The sequence below is a fragment of the Schistocerca gregaria genome, chromosome 3 (assembly GCF_023897955.1).
Source record: "Schistocerca gregaria isolate iqSchGreg1 chromosome 3, iqSchGreg1.2, whole genome shotgun sequence".
Classification (NCBI taxonomy): Eukaryota; Metazoa; Arthropoda; class Insecta; order Orthoptera; family Acrididae; genus Schistocerca; species Schistocerca gregaria.
Genome location: NC_064922.1, coordinates 82,675,627 through 82,694,234, shown reverse-complemented (window position 1 = coordinate 82,694,234; position 18,608 = coordinate 82,675,627). Strand labels below are relative to the sequence as shown.

The 18,608-nt window shown below is 39.5% G+C and overlaps 1 protein-coding gene across 8 annotated transcripts in view; it reads right to left on the bottom strand.

Annotated features, from left to right (window-relative positions):
* Positions 1–18,608, bottom strand: part of LOC126356058 (F-actin-uncapping protein LRRC16A) — a 488,103-nt gene that overhangs the window by 23,876 nt on the left and 445,619 nt on the right. For 7 of the 8 annotated variants that reach the window (XM_050006755.1, XM_050006753.1, XM_050006754.1 and 4 more), the window contains one exon: positions 15,512–15,634. In XM_050006755.1, coding sequence (XP_049862712.1) covers positions 15,512–15,634 — 123 coding nt within the window. Of the gene's footprint in view, positions 1–15,511; positions 15,635–18,608 lie in introns of those variants that run through there. The other variant, XM_050006759.1, reaches the window with a different exon arrangement.

The window sequence follows — 18,608 nt, the reverse complement described above, 5'->3', positions numbered from 1 at the left end:
CCACCATTACAAAAACCATGATTTAGTATACATCATTTTTAGATGACACAGAAGAAGAAGAAGAAGAAGAAGAAGAAGAAGAAGAAGCAGAACGAAGACCTGGTCAAATTGAGGACTTGCTTGCTGATGCTATTCCCCCTGAACCTCAGCCTGGGAGAAAAAGGGTACAAAGGGAGCACACCTGGAAATCTCAGAAGAGGAAGATATTGAGGAACACAGGACAGGCTTATGTTGACTGTAATATAACGCTGCATGGGGCTAAAAAGATACGGGAATACAATCACCTGTGTACGTACAAATGTAATGAAAATATTCCCAAAAATCATAGGGAAGTAATATTTAGAGATTATTGGAAACTAGGTAGCTGGGAACTTCAGACATCATTCTTGAATGGTGCCGTAGACATACAGCCTGTGTTGAGGAAGAAAATCGCAGCTGTTACACACAAAGATTTTTCATGTATTTATAAACTGGGCAGTTTTAGAGTGCGGAAAACCTATTTTTGAAAAAAACCTCTTGACATATTTAACAAAAAGATAAGAAACATTATCATTAACAAAAAATCAAATCCACCTGGCATTTTGCCAGTGACAAACAGGGGAGGAAGGAGCCCTAAATAAAATTCCAGTCAACAGAACTGCAATAATCAAGGAGCATATAAGAAGATTCCCAATGTACACAAGTCATTATAGTAGAGCAAAAGCTCCAAACCAAAAGTACTTACATTCACACTTAAGAGTGACAATGATGTATAAAATATATGAAACATTTTGCCAGGAAGACAAAAAAGTGAAACCTGAAAGTGAAATTTTGTACAGACATATATTCAGGAGAGAATTTAACCTAAGCTTTCAGAGGCCTCGTATCAATACCTGTGTAACTTGCGACAGTTTGCAAATGAGAATTGTACATGGTACGCATGATGAAAAAAGGCAGCTGAAGTTGAAACATAATGTCGTCTCTGGAAGGCAGAAGTAGGAAAAGAAGCCAAAAGGAAATGCAAGGAATTAAAGGACAACAACCATGTTGCAATATGCTTTGATCTTCAAAAGATGATTCCGGCATCACATGCAATGAACTCAAAAGCTTACAATATGACAGTTGTGGACATACAACCTCAATATACACAACTTAACCATTAGTACTGCCCGTATGTTTATGTGGCATGAAGGACAGGCAAGTAGGTGTTGCCAGGAGACAGCATTTTGCCTGTTGAAGTATATCCAGAGTCTTCCTCACACTGTCAAGCACATCTTAGCCTTCAGTGACAACTGTGGAGGCCAGAACAAGAGCCACCTAATAGTAAAATTTTGGTGCTATATTGTTAGAACACCCAAATTGAAACTGTTGATCAGTATTTCCTCGTTTCTGGACACTCATACAATGAATGTGACCAGGACTTCGGGATCACTGACCTTAAAAGAAAGGGGAACCAACGTCACATTTATATACCAGAAGACTGGATGAATCTGGCTGCTGCAGCAAGTCGAAAATTTGTTGTTACTAACATGACGGATGAAGACTTCGTTGATCTGCAGCACTCTAAACCAGTACTTTAACAGCACCGTGCCAGAGATACGTAGAATGCAGGTACTTCATTTTGAAAAGGCAAACCCAAATACCCTTTTTCATAGGAAAACATCTGCTGAGGGTATTCTGCTTACCAGAAACTGCCAATGAACAAGCAGCGAACAGTAAAAATGCCTAAACAACTTCCCAGACTTCAATCCATTGCTGTGAAGCCAAAGCTAAAATACATAAAATATGAAGATCTGATGGCACTTCTGCAATTTGTGCCACCAATAAACCACCAATTTTATAAATATTTATCCCATGAAACACAGACTGGTGAACCATTTGCTCATGCGGATGATGTCACTACGGACTTGGATAACAACATCTATGACACAGATGATGATTGTGATACATGTTTATAAGTGTTAAACCCAAATATTTGTATTTTGTAAATCAATCAGTACACAATTAACACAATATTATATCCTGTTACAGCAATAAATGCCTGTTGTGTTCAGTACGCTCTCTGAGCATTATCATTTTACTCTATTGTAAGTGAGAGGTAAAGGGGTCTAAGTGCATATTGTCCATTCCTTGTACCTATCAGCCATAAACCAGATGTTCTACTAACTTACTGACATTGGTAATAAAAGGCTAAGGACCTGAGCATTCATCTGAAATGTTCGAAATGGTGAAAATCTCATGTCCCCTCCTATGAAAACCATTAAACTTTGACTTACGTTTTCTCAAAACTATGATTTTGTCACCGAGACCCCTTGATGTCTGGGGTCCTCATATAGTCTTAACTATCAGTACACTTCATTTAATGATTCTGTGTCCTCTTTCTTGTATGAAATATATATGAGGTTTGATCCAAAAGTAACAATTTTTTTTAATTTCATAGGCTTTATACAACTGATTTTCAAAATCCTTTTTTGTTTTAGTACAGATGTATGTTTGCATTTTCCACTGTCTCGAATATTTAGTTTATTGCTGACATTCGAAAAGGTTAAACTTGTTTTCGAGTGCTCAACCAATTTTTACTTTTAAAAAGGATGGAGTAAAGAATTTGCATTTAATTTTGCTTGAAATATAAAATAAAGTGCAGCACTGCATTCAAAATGTTGACTGTGGCTTTTGCCAAATCTATTATGACCAGGACAAATTTTTACAACTGGTATAAATGTTTCCAAGAGGGTCGAGAAGTTGTCTTAGAAAATGGACAGCACACGCACCAATATCTGATGACAATGTGGAAGAAGTAACAAAACTTGTCCTGGAAAATTGCCGAATCACTGTCAGAGAGGTTGCTGATGATGTCAGCACATCCTTTGGCTCACATCAAGCAGAGAGAGTGTGTGTGTGTGTGTGTGTGTGTGATATTGAAACCAAGTCCCAATTGTCCCAATGGAAACTGCCTGAAGAGCCAAGACTGAAAAAATTCAAGAAGTTCAATCACATGTTAAGGTTCTTCTCACTGTTTTCTTCAATTACAATGCGACAGTGCACCATGAGTTCCTTCCTTATGGTTGTAAGGTCAATAAGGAATACTTCTTGGAAGTTATGCACCATTTGTGTGAAGCAATCCAAAGAAAAAGATAGAATTGTAGCAAAACCACTCACCAATATTAAATCACCATAACGTTCTCGCTCACATCTCAATGCTTATTCATCACTTTTTTGGGGAAAAAAAAAAAAACGAAACTGTCACGTTGTCTCAGCCATGGTATTCACTGGACATTGTCCCCTGTGATTTCTTTCCATTACTGAGGCTGAAAAGAACCATGGACTGACATCGTTTTGCACTGATGAGATAAAGACAGAATTACTGAAGAAGCTGAACACCACAATGAAAAAAAAAAAAAAAAAAAAAAAAAAAAAAAAAAAAAAAAAAAAAAAGTTCTAGAAGTGCTTACAAGATTGGCAAAAGTGTGTTTTTATCACACCTCATACATGTAGATCAGATGTTCAAGTTTTGCACCATCCTGTGTGTATGTACGTGCAACTGTCTTCTGTAGTGTGAATGTGGGAGAGAGTTGCTTTCTTTGTTTGTCACAACAATGGACTGGATTTGTGACTGCAACAGCATGATGCAGTAGCACGCAAGAGTGGAAATGGTGTGCAGACACACAAACTGGTTGCGCACATGAGTTGCTTAACATATTCAAGTTTTATTTGTGTAGCACTGGCACTTGGTTATACCAGTTGTAACAACTGTTACTATGTAATGTTGTGTGGAATGGATGAATAAATGCAGTCGTTGTACTGCAATGGTTCACCTCCATCCTTACAAATAATGTTTGTGAGCCCACTCCACAATAGAGAATAATACAGAGTAGCTTACAATCTGCTGGTGGTTGTAAATCCATAACCTGTAATCTATGTAAATAAACTGAAAAGTGACCAATATTGCAAATTATTCAGTTTCATAAATACTAGCATAGCTTATTAAAAAAAATCTTACAAATTTTTGTCCAACTGAGCTAATGCACAATATGTATTGAAGTCAGTGCAAACCTTCATAAACGAATATTTCAGGGAGTTAATAATAAATCTTAGAGAGCAAGATCTGGCTACTGCAGTACACTGTGAAACTGTATCAGCAGTAGTGCAAACAGACATTCTGACCAAAGCATTCTGTTTCTACTGACTTTCAGTGCACACACTGAACATGAACAGGTCCTGAATTTGAATCTCAGTTCGGCACACAGTTTTAATCTGATGGGAAGTTTCATATCAGTGCACACTCCGCTGCCGAGTGAAAATCTCATTATGAACACTCTCATAATAAGGATCCCAGAATTTCATTCCAATGCATAAATAGTTGATGGAAGCAATGTTTGCAAGACACATGTACCTATGGTGACTGCAAATGTCGCATTGGACCACTTTTCAGTCCAAGCAGACATGACAGTAAATTTCAAACTGCGGCAATGCCAATAACCTAAACGAACACTTTATGTGGCACAGTTAAAAAAAAAAAGAGGAAATTCACTCATAATAAGCCTTGAAAATGGATTCCAGGTACTTTAATATCTACCTGATAGTGTCAAAATGCAACTGTTTAATTTAACGGATTCTGTGTGCACATGTGCTGAACAGACAATTGGATGACACTGAGGAACATAGAAACACTGACAGATTCAAGACCAAACTTGGTATCTGGTAGATGAAAGAAGTATGGTAAAGAGCTTCAAATAGCTAGATGAAAACATATGCAAAATGTTAGCTCTTGAAATGACACCACAACATTATTTCGTATAATTTGTGAGCTTACTGGAGAACATAGTCTTTCAAATAGTCCCATGTTGTTGTTGTTGTTGTTGTTGTTGTAGTGGTCTTCAGTCCTGAGACTGGTTTGATGCAGCCCTCCATGCTACCCTATCCTGTGCAAGCTTCTTCACCTCCCAGTACTTACTGCAACCCACATCCTTCTGAATCTGCTTAGTGTATTCATCTCTTGGTCTCCCTCTATGATTTTTAACCCTCCACGCTGCCTTCCATTGCTAAATTTGTGATCCCTTGATGCCTCAGAACATGTCCCACTAACAGGTCCCTTCTTTTTGTCAAGTTGTGCCACATACTCCTCTTCTCCCCAATTCTATTCAATACTTCCTCATTGGTTATGTGATCTACCCATCTAATCTTCAGCATCCTTCTGTAGCATCACGTTTCGAAAGCTTCTATTCTCTTCTTGTCCAAACTATTTATCGTCCATGTTTCACTTCCATACATGGCTACACTCCATACAAATACTTTCAGAAACGACTTCCTGACACTTAAATCTATACTCGATGTTAACAAATTTCTCTTCAGAAACACTTTCGTTGCCATTGCCAGTCTACATTTTATATCTTCTCTATTTCGTCCATCATCAGTTATTTTGCTCCCCAAATAGCAAAACTCCTTTACTACTGATTTCCTAATCTAATTCCATCAGCATCACCCGACTTAATTGTACTACATTCCATTATCCTCGTTTTGGTTTTGTTGATATTCATCTTATACCCTCCTTTCAAGACACTGTCTATTCCGTTCAACTGCTCTTCCAAGTCCTTTGCTGTCTCTGATAGAATTACGATGTCATCGGCGAACCTCAAAGTTTTTATTTCTTCTCCATGGATTTTAATACCTACTCCAAATTTTTCTTTTGTTTCCTTTACTGCTTGCTCAATATACAGATTGAATAACATTGGGGAGAGGCTACAACCCTGCCTCACTCCCTTCCCAACCACTGCTTCCTTTTCATGCCCCCTCGAATCTTGTAACTGCCATCTGGTTTCTGTACAAATTGTAAATAGCCTTTGGCTCCCTGTATTTTACCCCTGCCACCTTTAGAATTTGAAAGAGAGTATACCAGTCAACATTGTCAAAAGTTTTCTCTAAGTCTACAAATGCAAGAAACATAGGTTTGCCTTTCCTTAATCTTTCTTCTAAGATAAGTCGTAGGGTCAGTATTGCTTCATGTGCTCCAATATTTCTACAGAATCCAAACTTAACTTCCCCAAGGCCAGCTTCCACCAGTTTTTTCCATTCGTCTGTAAAGAATTGGCATTAGTATTTTGCAGCTGTGAATTATTAAACTGATAGTTCAGTAATTTTCACATCTGTCAACACCGGCTTTCTTTGGGATTGGAATTATTATATTCTTCTTGAAGTATGAGGGTATTTCACCTGTTTCATACATCTTGCTCACCAGATGGTAGAGTTTTGTCATGACTGGCTCTCCCAAGGCTATCAATAGTTCCAATGAAATGTTGTCTACTCCCGGGGCCTTGTTTTGACTTAGGTCTTTCAGTGGTCTGTCAAACTCTTCACGCAGTATCGTATTTCCCATTTCATCTTCATATACATCCTCTTCCATTTCCATAATATTGTCCTCAAGTATGCCCTTCTATAGACCCTCTATATACTCCTTCAACCTTTCTGCTTTCCATTCTTTGCTTAGAACTGGGTTTCCATCTGAGCTCTTGATATTCATACAAGTGGTTCTCTTTTTTCCAAAAGTCTCTTTAATTTTCCTGTAGGCAGTATCTGTCTTACCCCTAGTGAGATAAGCCTCTACATACTGACATTTATCATCTAGCCATCCCTGCTGAGCCATTTTGCACTTCCTGTCAATCTCATTTTTGAGACGTTTGTCTTCTTTTCTGCCTGCTTCATGTACTGCATTTTTATATTTTCTACTTTCATCAATTAAATTCGATATTTCTTCTGTTACCTAAGGATTTCTACTAGACTTCGTTTTTTTTACTTACTTGATCCTCTGCTGCCTTCACTACTTCATCCCTCAAAGCTACCCATTCTTCTTCTATTGTGTTTCTTTCCCCCATTCCTGCCGTTTGTTCCCTTATGCTCTCCCTGAAACTCTGTACAACCTCTGGTTTAGTCAGTTTATCCAGGTCCCATCTCCTTAAATTACCCACCTTTTTGCAGTTTCTTCATTTTTAATCTACATTTCATAACCAATAGATTGTGACAGAGTCCACATCTGCCCCTGCAAATGTCTTACAATTTAAAACCTGGTTCCTAAATCTCTGTCTTACCATTATATAATCTATCTGATACCTTCTAGTATCACCAGGATTCTTCCATGTATACAACCTTCCTTCATGATTCTTGAACCAAGTGTTTTCTAAGATTAAGTTATGCTCTGTGCAAAACTCTACCAGGTGGCTTCCTCTTCCATTTCTTCCCCCCAATCCATATTCACCTACTATGTTTCCTTCTCTCCTTTTTTCCTACTCTCGAATTCCAGTCACCCATGACTATTAAATTTTCGTCTCCCTTCACTATCTGAATAATTTCTTTTATCTCATCATACATTTCTTCAATTTGTTCATCATCTGCAGAGCTAGTTGGCATATAAACTTGTACTACTGTAGTAGGCGTGGGCTTCGTGTCTATCTTGGCCACAATAATGCGTTTACTATGCTGTTTGTAGTAGCTTATCCGCAGTCCTATTTTTTTATTCATTATTAAACCTACTCCTGCATTACCCCTATTTGATTTTGTGATTATAACCTTGTTTTCACCTGACCAAACGTCTTATTCCTTCTGGCATCGAATTTCACTAATTCCCACTATATCTAACTTTAACCTATCCATTTCCCTTTTTAAATTTTCTAATCTACCTGCCTGGTTAAGGGATCTGACATTCCAAGTTCCGATCCGTAGAACGCCAGTTTTCTTTTTCCTGGTAACGTCCCATAAAGAACTGAAATGGCAAACGTCTGATCAAAAAAGAACAGGCTGTTCAGTGCGTTAAGGGTTAAGTACTTCAAAGAAACCTTAAAACAGTCCAACCCACTTTTTGCTTACAACCTCGAAAATGTTCCATAAATAAAAGACCTAACAATAAACACAGGTGATATCACAGAAGTATAAGTGTGTGCAGTAATCACAACGCTTAAAAAGTACAAGGACACTGGTTTGGATGAAACCTCAGCCAAAATTCTGAACTATGGAGGTCAGGACTTAATTCACCACCTTATTAAATACCACCACCTTATCAAATGGATGCGTGGCAACCTTGTTAAGGTAGTAAAAGAAAAGAAATTCTACCAAATGTACAAAGTGAACAGGCATCAATTTTCTCCCAGTGCGACACAAAATCTTTTGCTTTCTTCTTCCAAAAAAGGCTGCAGGAAGCAGCACTTTTTCAACTACGAGAAGGACATGCTGGCTTTTGAAGTGGGCGATCCTGTTAAGAACAAATATTTGTTCTGTTAAAACATAGTTGAACAATTCAATTGTTTCTGCATCCAAAATTCATTGATTTCAAAAAGCATTTGACAATATACATTGAGAATCATGTGGAATATTGTAAATCGATGGAATTCCTGACCATGTCATTTATGTTGTCAGAAACATGTACCTGAATCTGAGCTGCTGCATAAGAACAGATGGTGGGAACACTCCTTTCTTTAATATTACTACCAGTGTCAGACCAAAATGCTTTTTGTCACTATTTTTTCTCATATTAGTCATAGATTTCATAAAGAGAAAAACCACAGACTCCACCATGGACATATGTTTGAATCAACAATCTAGGATTTCATATCTGGATTTTGGTGATGGTTCTTCCGGCAGGAAAACCACAAAGTTTACAACTAATGACTACAAAGCTGGAAGGAATTCTGTAAGGCAAAAAATAAATAGTGGTAAAACAAAACAATGTGCATAAAAAGTGGAAATGTATCTACCCATATTATAGTGAGACAGAAGATACTACAAGATGCTGACCAATGTCCACACGTCAGCAGCCTTGTCTATAATAATGGGGACACAGATGCAGACACCATCTGCAGAATTGGGAAAGCTTTTGCTATCTTCTAACAAATGTGATCCATACAACAATTAGACTCTATAAATATGTCCACAACACTTCGGCTGTATTGCTCTATCAATCTGTCAAGGGATGTGAGACTGGGAAAATACAAAATCAGCATGTGAGTTCAAAGTTTTTCACTAACGATGCTCCAGGATGATTCCGAAGATCAACTACCGTGACCATATTTCAGATGATGAAACACTGAGAAGAAGTGGTCTACATAGCACCTATAAAATCATTTCTGAAAGATGATGTAAGCTTGTGTGTCATGTTCTATGCACAAAAGATGGAACAATCCCCAATTCAACAATGTTGTAGAAACCAAGGGATGGATAGACTGGTAACGAACTTTTGCAAACATGACCACAAACTGGGAGGAAACTGAAAACCTGACAGCTGGTCGAGTCCACCAGAGGAAACTTTTTGCCATGTATGCTATCTCGATGAGGAGGAAATAACTCTAAGCATTTCACAGACAGCTGTGGTCATGGTATATTCTGCACATTTCTTACCAACAACAGAACTCATATAAACCCACATGCAAAACTGTAACTGCTTTGGACACTTAATCACTTACTTGACAGATTTGCAGCACCAGGTTTTCCAATATTGCTATAATAAATGAATATGTATAGATGATCAACGCCTCTACAGTAGATGACATTCGTCAGAACTACTGACAGCTTTGGGAGAGTCAGCCATGACTAAACTTTTCCATCTGGTGTGCAAGATGTATGAGACAGGTGAAATACCTTCAGACTTCAAGAACATAATAGTTCCATTGCCAAAGAAAGCTGTTGCTGATAGGTGTGAAAATTACTGAACTATCAGTTTAACAAGTCCTGGTTGCAAAATAACACAAATTATTTACAGAAGAATGGAAAAACTGGTAGAAGACGATCTTGGGAAGGTAAGTCTTGATTTCAGAGAAATGTAGGAACATGCACGGCAATACTGACCTTATGACTTACCACAGAAGGTAGGTTAAAGGAACGCAAATGAGCATATGTAAACTTAAAAGAAAGCTTTTGAAAATGTTAACTGGGGTGGGGGGCATTTAGAAAGGGGAACAGAAATTCCAGTGATATGATATAGAAAAGGGGGTTGGTGGCATGTAGAAAGGGGAACAGAAGTTCAAGTGATGTGGAGGATCACAACTGAGATGCCTTGCACAAGCTCATCAATACAGTCCAACAGAGAGGCAATGAATGTAACAGCAGAGGCATATCAGACAGTCTGATGGTGGCAAAGAAACAACAGTGTCATTGAGAATTGGTCACCTATTGCTGCTTGGTCCCTGCATGTCCTGACTTTGCCCCACACCCTTTAAGGCTGTTGCCCTTTCTGTACTTGCCCGAGGCTATCTAACCTAAAAAAACTGCCCAGTCCACACCACACAACCCCTGCTACCCGTGTAGCTGCCTGTTGTGTGTAGTGGACTCCTGACCTAGTCAGCGGAACCCGAAACCCCACCATCCTATGGCACAAGTCGAGGAATCTGCAGCCCACACGGCCGCAGAACCGTCTCAGCCTGTTATTCAGACCCTCCACTCGGCTCTGTACCAAAGGTCCGCAGTCAGTCCTGTCAACAATGCTGCAGATGGTGAGCTCTGCTTTCGTCCTGCTAGCGAGACTGGCAGTCTTCACCAGATCAGATAGCCGCTGGAAGCCAGAGAGGATTTCCTGCGATCCATAGCGACACACATTGGTGCCAATATGAGTGACCACCTGAGGATGGATGGGTGCACCGTGTACCCTTCATGGCATCCAGAAGGACCCTTTCCACATCTGGAATGACTCCCCCTGGTATGCACACGGAGTGCACATTGGTTTTCTTCCTCTCTCTTGCTGCTATATCCCTAAGGGGCCCCATCACGCACCTGACGTGGGAGCTCCCAACTACCAGTAAGCCTACCCTCTGTGTCCAACCGGATCTTGCAGACTGAGGGGCAACCTCTGGAACAGGACAAGCAGCCATGTCCGGCCGAAGATCAGTATCAGCCGGAGACAGAGCCTGAAACTGGTTCGTCAGACAAACTGGAGAGGCCTTCTTTTTCAGCCCTCCGGCATGCCTTTTGCCCCCTGCTACATCTTGAAATGACCTCCCACTCAACCACGGGTGAGGGGTCAGCCTCAATGTGGGCAGTATCCTGGGCAGCCACATCCGTAGTCCGAACGGGGGATGCATGGGATGAGCTGGCCGTCCCCGAGAAACTCCCATCCAGACTCCCACAGTGATGCCCATTGGCAACAGCCTCAAGCTGTGTGACCGAAGCCAACACTGCCTGAAGCTGGGAGCGAAGGGATGTCAACTCAGCCCGCATCCGAACACAGCAGTCGCAGTCCCTATCCATGCTAAATATTGTTATGCAGAGAACATCTGAACTAATCTACAGAGAGCACAAACAATTCGACACAAAATTTAAATGGTTATTAAAATACAAGATTGCCTAGTAAATGGTGCTACTTGCGCACTGCTAACACACTGCTCAGCAGCAGAAGGAGACTACGCGATTTTACACTATTCAGGTATTAAAACGCGATGCTACAACCCTCAAATATTATGATACGCCCAAAATTTATGAGATAAACAATGTGAGTACCCCAAAACACGCAAAGAAATTATCTCATCAAAATTATTCCATTTCTCTTCAAATGCGAGCCAGATTTAGCACTAAAATTACACCATTTCTCTTGAAATGTGTGCTGGTCAGCAAATAAAATGGACAAAAACATGTTCTGTTGCATTCTCTCTGCATTATCAAGAAACCAATGTTGATTGGTGAAATGAAACCAATGTTGATTGCTGAAATGACTGTCAGTCAAGCTACGATCAAATCAGAGAAGGGAAACAGCTATCTGTGTTTGAGTGTGCATGTTCTGATTGCATATGTCATTCCTTTGGGCGCTATGAGTGCTATGTGGCTCACAGCACCAAGTCAGTATTTTTCTTTGAAAGTGTGTACACTATATTGTGCAAGCACACCGTATGAGGGATTTTTGAGGAGCAGTTCACATAATGGCGCCATGGCCCAGTGTACTGATTTGCAAATTGTTCGCTCAGATTTGATTCGCACTGCTACCATCTCCCCCTTCCCCCATGAACCATGGACCTTGCCGTTGGTGGGGAGGCTTGCGTGCCTCAGCGATACAGATAGCCGTACCGTAGGTGCAACCACAACGGAGGGGTATCTGTTGAGAGGCCAGACAAATGTGTGGTTCCTGAAGAGGGGCAGCAGCCTTTTCAGTAGTTGCAGGGGCAACAGTCTGGATGATTGACTGATCTGGCCTTGTAACAATAACCAAAATGGCTTTGCTGTGCTTGTACTGCGAATGGCTGAAAGCAAGGGGAAACTACGGCCGTAATTTTTCCCGAGGACATGCAGCTTTACTGTATGATTAAATATTGATGGCGTCCTCTTGGGTAAAATATTCCGGAAGTAAAACAGTCCCCCATTTGGATCTCCGGGCGGGGACTACTCAAGAGGATGTCATTATCAGGAGAAAGAAAACTGGCGTTCTACAGACCGGAATGTCAGATCCCTTAATCAGGCAGGTAGGTTAGAAAATTTAAAAAGGGAAATGGATAGGTTAAAGTTAGATATAGTGGGAATTAGTGAAGTTCGGTGACAGGAGGAACAAGACTTCTGGTCAGGTGACTACAGGGTTATAAACACAAAATCAAATAGGGGTAATGCAGGAGTTGGTTTAATAATGAATACAAAAATAGGAGTGCGGGTAAGCTACTACAAACAGCATAGTGAACACATTATTGTGGCCAAGATAGACACAAAGCCCACACCTACTACAGTAGTACAAGTTTATATGCCAACTAGCTCTACAGATGATGATGAAATTGAAGAAATGTATGATGAGATAAAAGAAATTATTCACGTAGTGAAGGGTGACGAAAATTTAATAGTCATGGGTGACTGGAATTCGAGAGTAGGAAAAGGGAGAGAAGGAAACATAGTAGGTGAATATGGATTGGTGTTAAGAAATGAAAGAGGAAGCCACCTGGTAGTTTTGCACAGAGCATAACTTAATCATAGCTAACACTTGGTTTAAGAATCATGAAAGAAGGTTGTATACATGGAAGAACCCTGGAGATACTAAAAGTTATCAGGTAGATTACATAATGGTAAGACAGAGATTTAGGAATCAGGCTTTAAATTGTAAGACATTTCCAGGGGCAGATGTGGACTCTGACCACAATCTATTGGTTATGACCTGTAGATTAAAACTGAAGAAACTGCAAAAATGTGGGATATTAAGGAGATGGGACCTGGATAAACTGAAAGAACCAGAGGTTGTACAGGGAAACAGCTGACAGGAATGGGAGAAAGAAATACAATAGAAGAAGAATGGGTAACTTTGAGGGATGAAGTAGTGAAGGCAGCAGAGGATCAAGTAGGTAAAAAGATGAGGGCTAGTAGAAATCCTTGGGTAACAGAAGAAATATTGAATTTAATTGATGAAAGGAGAAAATATAAAAATGCAGAAAATGAAGCAGACAAAAAGGAATACAAACGTCTCAAAAATGAGATTGACAGGAACTGCAAAATGGCTAAGCAGGGATGGCTAGATGACAAATGTAAGGATGTAGAGGCTTATCTCACTAGGGGTAAGATAGATACTGCCTGCAGGAAAATTAAAGAGACCTTTGGAGATAAGAGAACACTTGCATGAACATCAAGAGCTCAGATGGAAACCCAGTTCTAAGCAAAGAAGGGAAAGGAGAAAGGTGGAAGGAGTATATAGAGGGTCTATACAACGGCGATGCACTTTAGGACAATATTATGGAAATGGAAGAGGATGTAGATGAAGATGAAATGGGAGATATGATATTGCGTGAAGAGTTTGACAGAGCACTGAAAGACCTGAGTCGAAACAAGGCCCCCGGAGTAGGCAACATTCCATTGGAACTACTGACGGCCTCGGGAGAGCCAGTACTGACAAAACTGTACCATCCGGTGAGCAAGATGTATGAAACAGGCGAAATACCCTAAGACTTCAAGAAGAATATAATAATTCCAATTCCAAAGAAAGCAGGTGTTGACAGATGTGAAAATTACCTAACAATTTCAAATTCTAAAGGTGGCAGGGGTAAAATACAGGGAGCGAAAGGCTATTTACAGTTTGTACAGAAACCAGATGGCAGTTATAATAGTCAAGGGACAAGAAAGGGAAGCAGTTGTTGGGAAGGGAGTAAGACAGGTTGTAGCCTCTCCCCGATGTTATTCAGTCTGTATATTGAGCAAGCAGTATAGGAAACAAAAGAAAAATTCGAAGTAGGTATTAAAATCCATGGAGAAGAAATAAAAACTTTGAGGTTTGCCGATGACATTGTTATTCTGTCAGAGACAGCAAAGGACTTGGAAGAGCAGTTGAATGGAATGGACAGTGTCTTGAAAGGAAGATATAAGATGAACATCGACAAAAGCAAAACGAGGATAATGGAATGTAGTCAAATTAAATCGGGTGATGCTGAGGGAATTAGATTAGGAAATGAGACACTTAAAGTAGTAAAGGAGTTTTACTAGTTTGGAAGTAAAATAACTGATGTTGGTCGAAGTAGAGAGGATATAAAATGTAGACTGGTAATGGCAAGGAAAGCGTTTCTGAAGAAGAGAAATTTGTTAACATCGAGTATAGATTTAAGTGTCAGGAAGTCATGTCTGAAAGTATTTGTATTGAGTGTAGCCAAGTATGAAAGTGAAACATGGACGATAAATAGTTTGGACAAGAAGAGAATAGAAGCTTTCAAAATGTGGTGTTACAGAAGAATGCTGAAGATTAGATGGGTAGATCACTTAACTAATGAGGAAGTATTGTATAGGATTGGGGAGAAGAGAAGTTTGTGGCACAACTTGACCAGAAGAAGGTATCGGTTGGTAGGACATGTTCTGAGGCATCAAGGGATCACCAATTTGGTATTGGAGGGCAGCGTGGAGGGTAAAAATCGTAGAGGGAGACCAAGAGATGAATACACTAAGCAGATTCAGAAGGATGTAGGTTGCAGTAGGTACTGGGAGATGAAGAAGCTTGCACAGGATAGAGTAGCATGGAGAGCTGCATCAAACCAGTCTCAGGACTGAAGACCGCAACAACAACAACCATCTCCCCTCTGTGAGCAGTATCTGCTTACACAGACCCAATCGATCACTTGAGCACATCATCGCAAGGGCCCTTCTCACAAACAGGTGATCTCAGGAGGGCTTTCTTTGAGTGGGACAGGGTTGTGACTATTGTCTCAATCTTCTTGAGGACAACACGCCGAGGAAAGTGCTAATATTTTAGAATGCCCAGGGCATAGCAACAGGGTACTGATTATCATGCAGAAGCTGACACTGATACACAAATTCACTTTCACACATCTGGCTGTATTTTGCTTATTGCTTTGTTGTTATTTCATACCAAAGTTACTTTTTTAGTTAATAATGGTTATTTCTTCATTTCCTTCTCACTCAGATGTCAGCCCACATACGGTAACAGATACATCGTAGGCGCAATATGTTATGTGATCAGTTTATGACAGTATTTCTCATTACTTGCAGGTTTAAAATTACATAAAATGAACCATCAATTCAATTCTCAGAGCAGTAAAATAATTCGTAGCATTGGAGTGATGGTGAAGGAACCAAAAGTATTGTGTATCCATACCAGATCCCAAACTTGCGACTCCAGAGTCTGTAGATTCATCCAGCGTATCTCCTGAATCCAAGTCAGGGGTATTGGCAGCAGAGGTATTCGTACTGGAACCATCACTCAGCAACGAAAACTCCCCTGCAGAAAGACAGTTTCTGTTTGACTACAACTGAAAGAATAAACATCCAACTGTTCACAATAAAAACTGTTACAACAAAACAAAGAGCCATAGTGTGTGACGAAGCAAGCTGGGATCTCTTTACTTCTTCTCTTGTTGCCATTTGCCTTCTTAAATCCATTTTATTTTCACTTTTGCCTAATTAACATATACATACATGGGTATAACCTGCATTTATATAAAGGTTGGCCCTCAGTCTTAATAAATATAGCACCAGGTCTAATTTTGTGCTTAGTTTTGTGTATGTATTCAATTTCCTAATTTATTTGGACTATTCTTAGTTAATATCCTTTGTTATAGTGTGAAATCAGTAATTGTTTCATGAATTAAATTCTACTGTTAACTTATAAACAAATATAAATTCTGTAATAATTATAAACATTATCAAGAAGAACTATTACGACTGGCTCCATTCGAAAACATATTAGCAAAGCCAGCCCTTAATTAATTCCAAACTAATTACCAGGTTTGTCAAAAGTATTGTTTGCTTAACTATATCTGTTAATTTCATTATTTAAACAAATAATTCTGCTTAGTCCTTGTAGTAGAAGAAACTGTTAAAAAGAAGGAATTCTTTGATGTATTCAGTTAATTGAAGGAGTTACGTTTTAATTGTAATTTCTGTAAATTAAAACGTTGAACAATGTATAGTTTCAGCGCCTATTATTGTGAGGATATATAAAGGCCAAACTTTTGGTCCCGATACAGTCAGTCCACAGCCGATTTTCAGATGGGAAATCCGTATCAGTTAGAGTAACAACAATGCATTAATTTACTGGAAATACGCCATGTGTTAAAACAATGACAGTGTCTGTTCAATTTATTTGAGAAATAGTGTCACACGTACTGTATTATTCTACAAGAACTGTGAACTATGTGGTTAGGTTGTTACTCCTCATAGATATTCAACAGCAGCAGTATGCTGATTTTTGCCTGCAATGCATTAATGAGGCTTAACATTTACCAATGGTGAATTGGCCGTATAACTGTGTAATATTGCGGTTGGTGGTGGTCGGGGGTGGGGGGTGGGGGGCGGGTGGGGGGGGGGGGGGGCGTGTGGGGTTGTGAACAGTAAAAGTAAAGAACTAGAAACATAACTGTGCAACTGTCGCATACATCATTTATGGTAGTCAGTGCTGAACTTCCACCTCCCATTTTACAGCCAGTATAACAATGCAGTATGTCAACACCAATGGACTATCAAAGAAGAATTTAAGCAGGTGAACGTCACAAGCTGTTGTAGATCGATCTACAACTAAGAAAACATGAAAACAAAAATAATGTGAACTGTGTCATCTTATACTGTGTTCAATATTATTGGGCTGGCATGCAAGTTCATTGGGTTTTACCATAATTTCAATAAACACAATGCATAACAGATACTTAAATCATCAATAATATATTCTCCTTCACTCTTTACAACAGTCTGCACAATTCTGGGGCAACTATTCGATTCCACAACTGTAGAAATCATGAGGTTTTGAGGCAAAGACCTCATTGAGCCAGGTGTGGAGTGCATTTTCATCCAGAAAGGAAGTTTGAAGGTTGTTTGATAGAGACTGGAAAAAAAAATGAAAATCTGAGAGCACAAGATCAGGTGGGTGGGGAATGAATTTCAAACCCTTCTCCTGTATAGTATTTTTTGTCAGTCTAGCAGAGTGCGGGTGGCTGTTATTGTGGAGAAGTGTCATTTCATGCAGTCTTCTTGCTCACTGTTCTTCGCGTGTGTCTGCAATATGTCTCAGTTGCTGACGAATGTCAGCAGTGATGGATACACCTAGGGGAAGCAAATCTGAGTGCACCACACCACAGCGTTCCACCAGATGCATAACATAATCTATTGTGAACATGGGCAGGTCTTTGTATGGGAAATTGCTGCTTCATTTGAGCTCAACCATTCCTTTCTTTGCCTTATGTTAGCATAATGACATCATTTCTAGTAACTAGTAATGATGGGGGATAGGAATGATAGGTATTGTTCATGAACCAACTAAGGATGATCAAGCAGAGAAACACATATAGCCAGCCAGTGATTTTTGTGATTTTGCCTTATAACATGTGGTACCAATACACCTGATTTTTGAATCTCCACCACTGCATGCAAATGTTCACACTTCATCCCATTTGACAGTTCTCAAGTACACTGACTTGGATCATTGTAGATTAATGGCTTTAAATGATCTTCTTCAAACCCTGAAGGTCTTCGTGAATGTGGAGTCACTAATGTTGAAATGATCCACCTTAAAATGAGAGAACTATTTTCTCGCTGTGCTCTGTCCAATGGCATTATTCTCATACATGGCACAAATGCTTCTGGCTGCCTCTGCTGTTGTCACCCTTCTATTGAACTTAAACAGAACAAAATCTGTGAAATGTTCCAATTTCTCCACCTGGCACTCCATTTTCTAGTGTCCACAGTTCCACTCACTATCTCAGAGAGACAAAATGGCAATAGCAACAGTGAAGTACAAATAAAAATTACAATTGATAAACACACACACAGCAACCAGAATATCCATATGCAAAACGAAAACACTACGAACGTACACACCAACCTAACAGCTCCAACTATGATCTACAGAAAGTTTATCTCCATAATAATTTTTACAACGTTCCCAATTTTCCTTTGATATTTATTAAGGTCATTTTGTAAAGGACCTGAATGATGTTGCACGTTTCCTAACCCACATCTCAGACATTCCAGACATGATGGGTGAGCCCAGTAAAGATAATATACTTGACTATGACACATGACTAATGAGAAAAGATGTAGATAAAAAAGAGCATTGAGCAGTAGGAAGATCCACAAATTGAGCAATGATTTTCATTGCACTGATAATAAAATGCGATAGAAAACATTTTGAAGCGATTTTATAATATCTTTATGAGTCATATGTTTGTGCTTATGAAAATAATGATCTTATTCCAAGAATT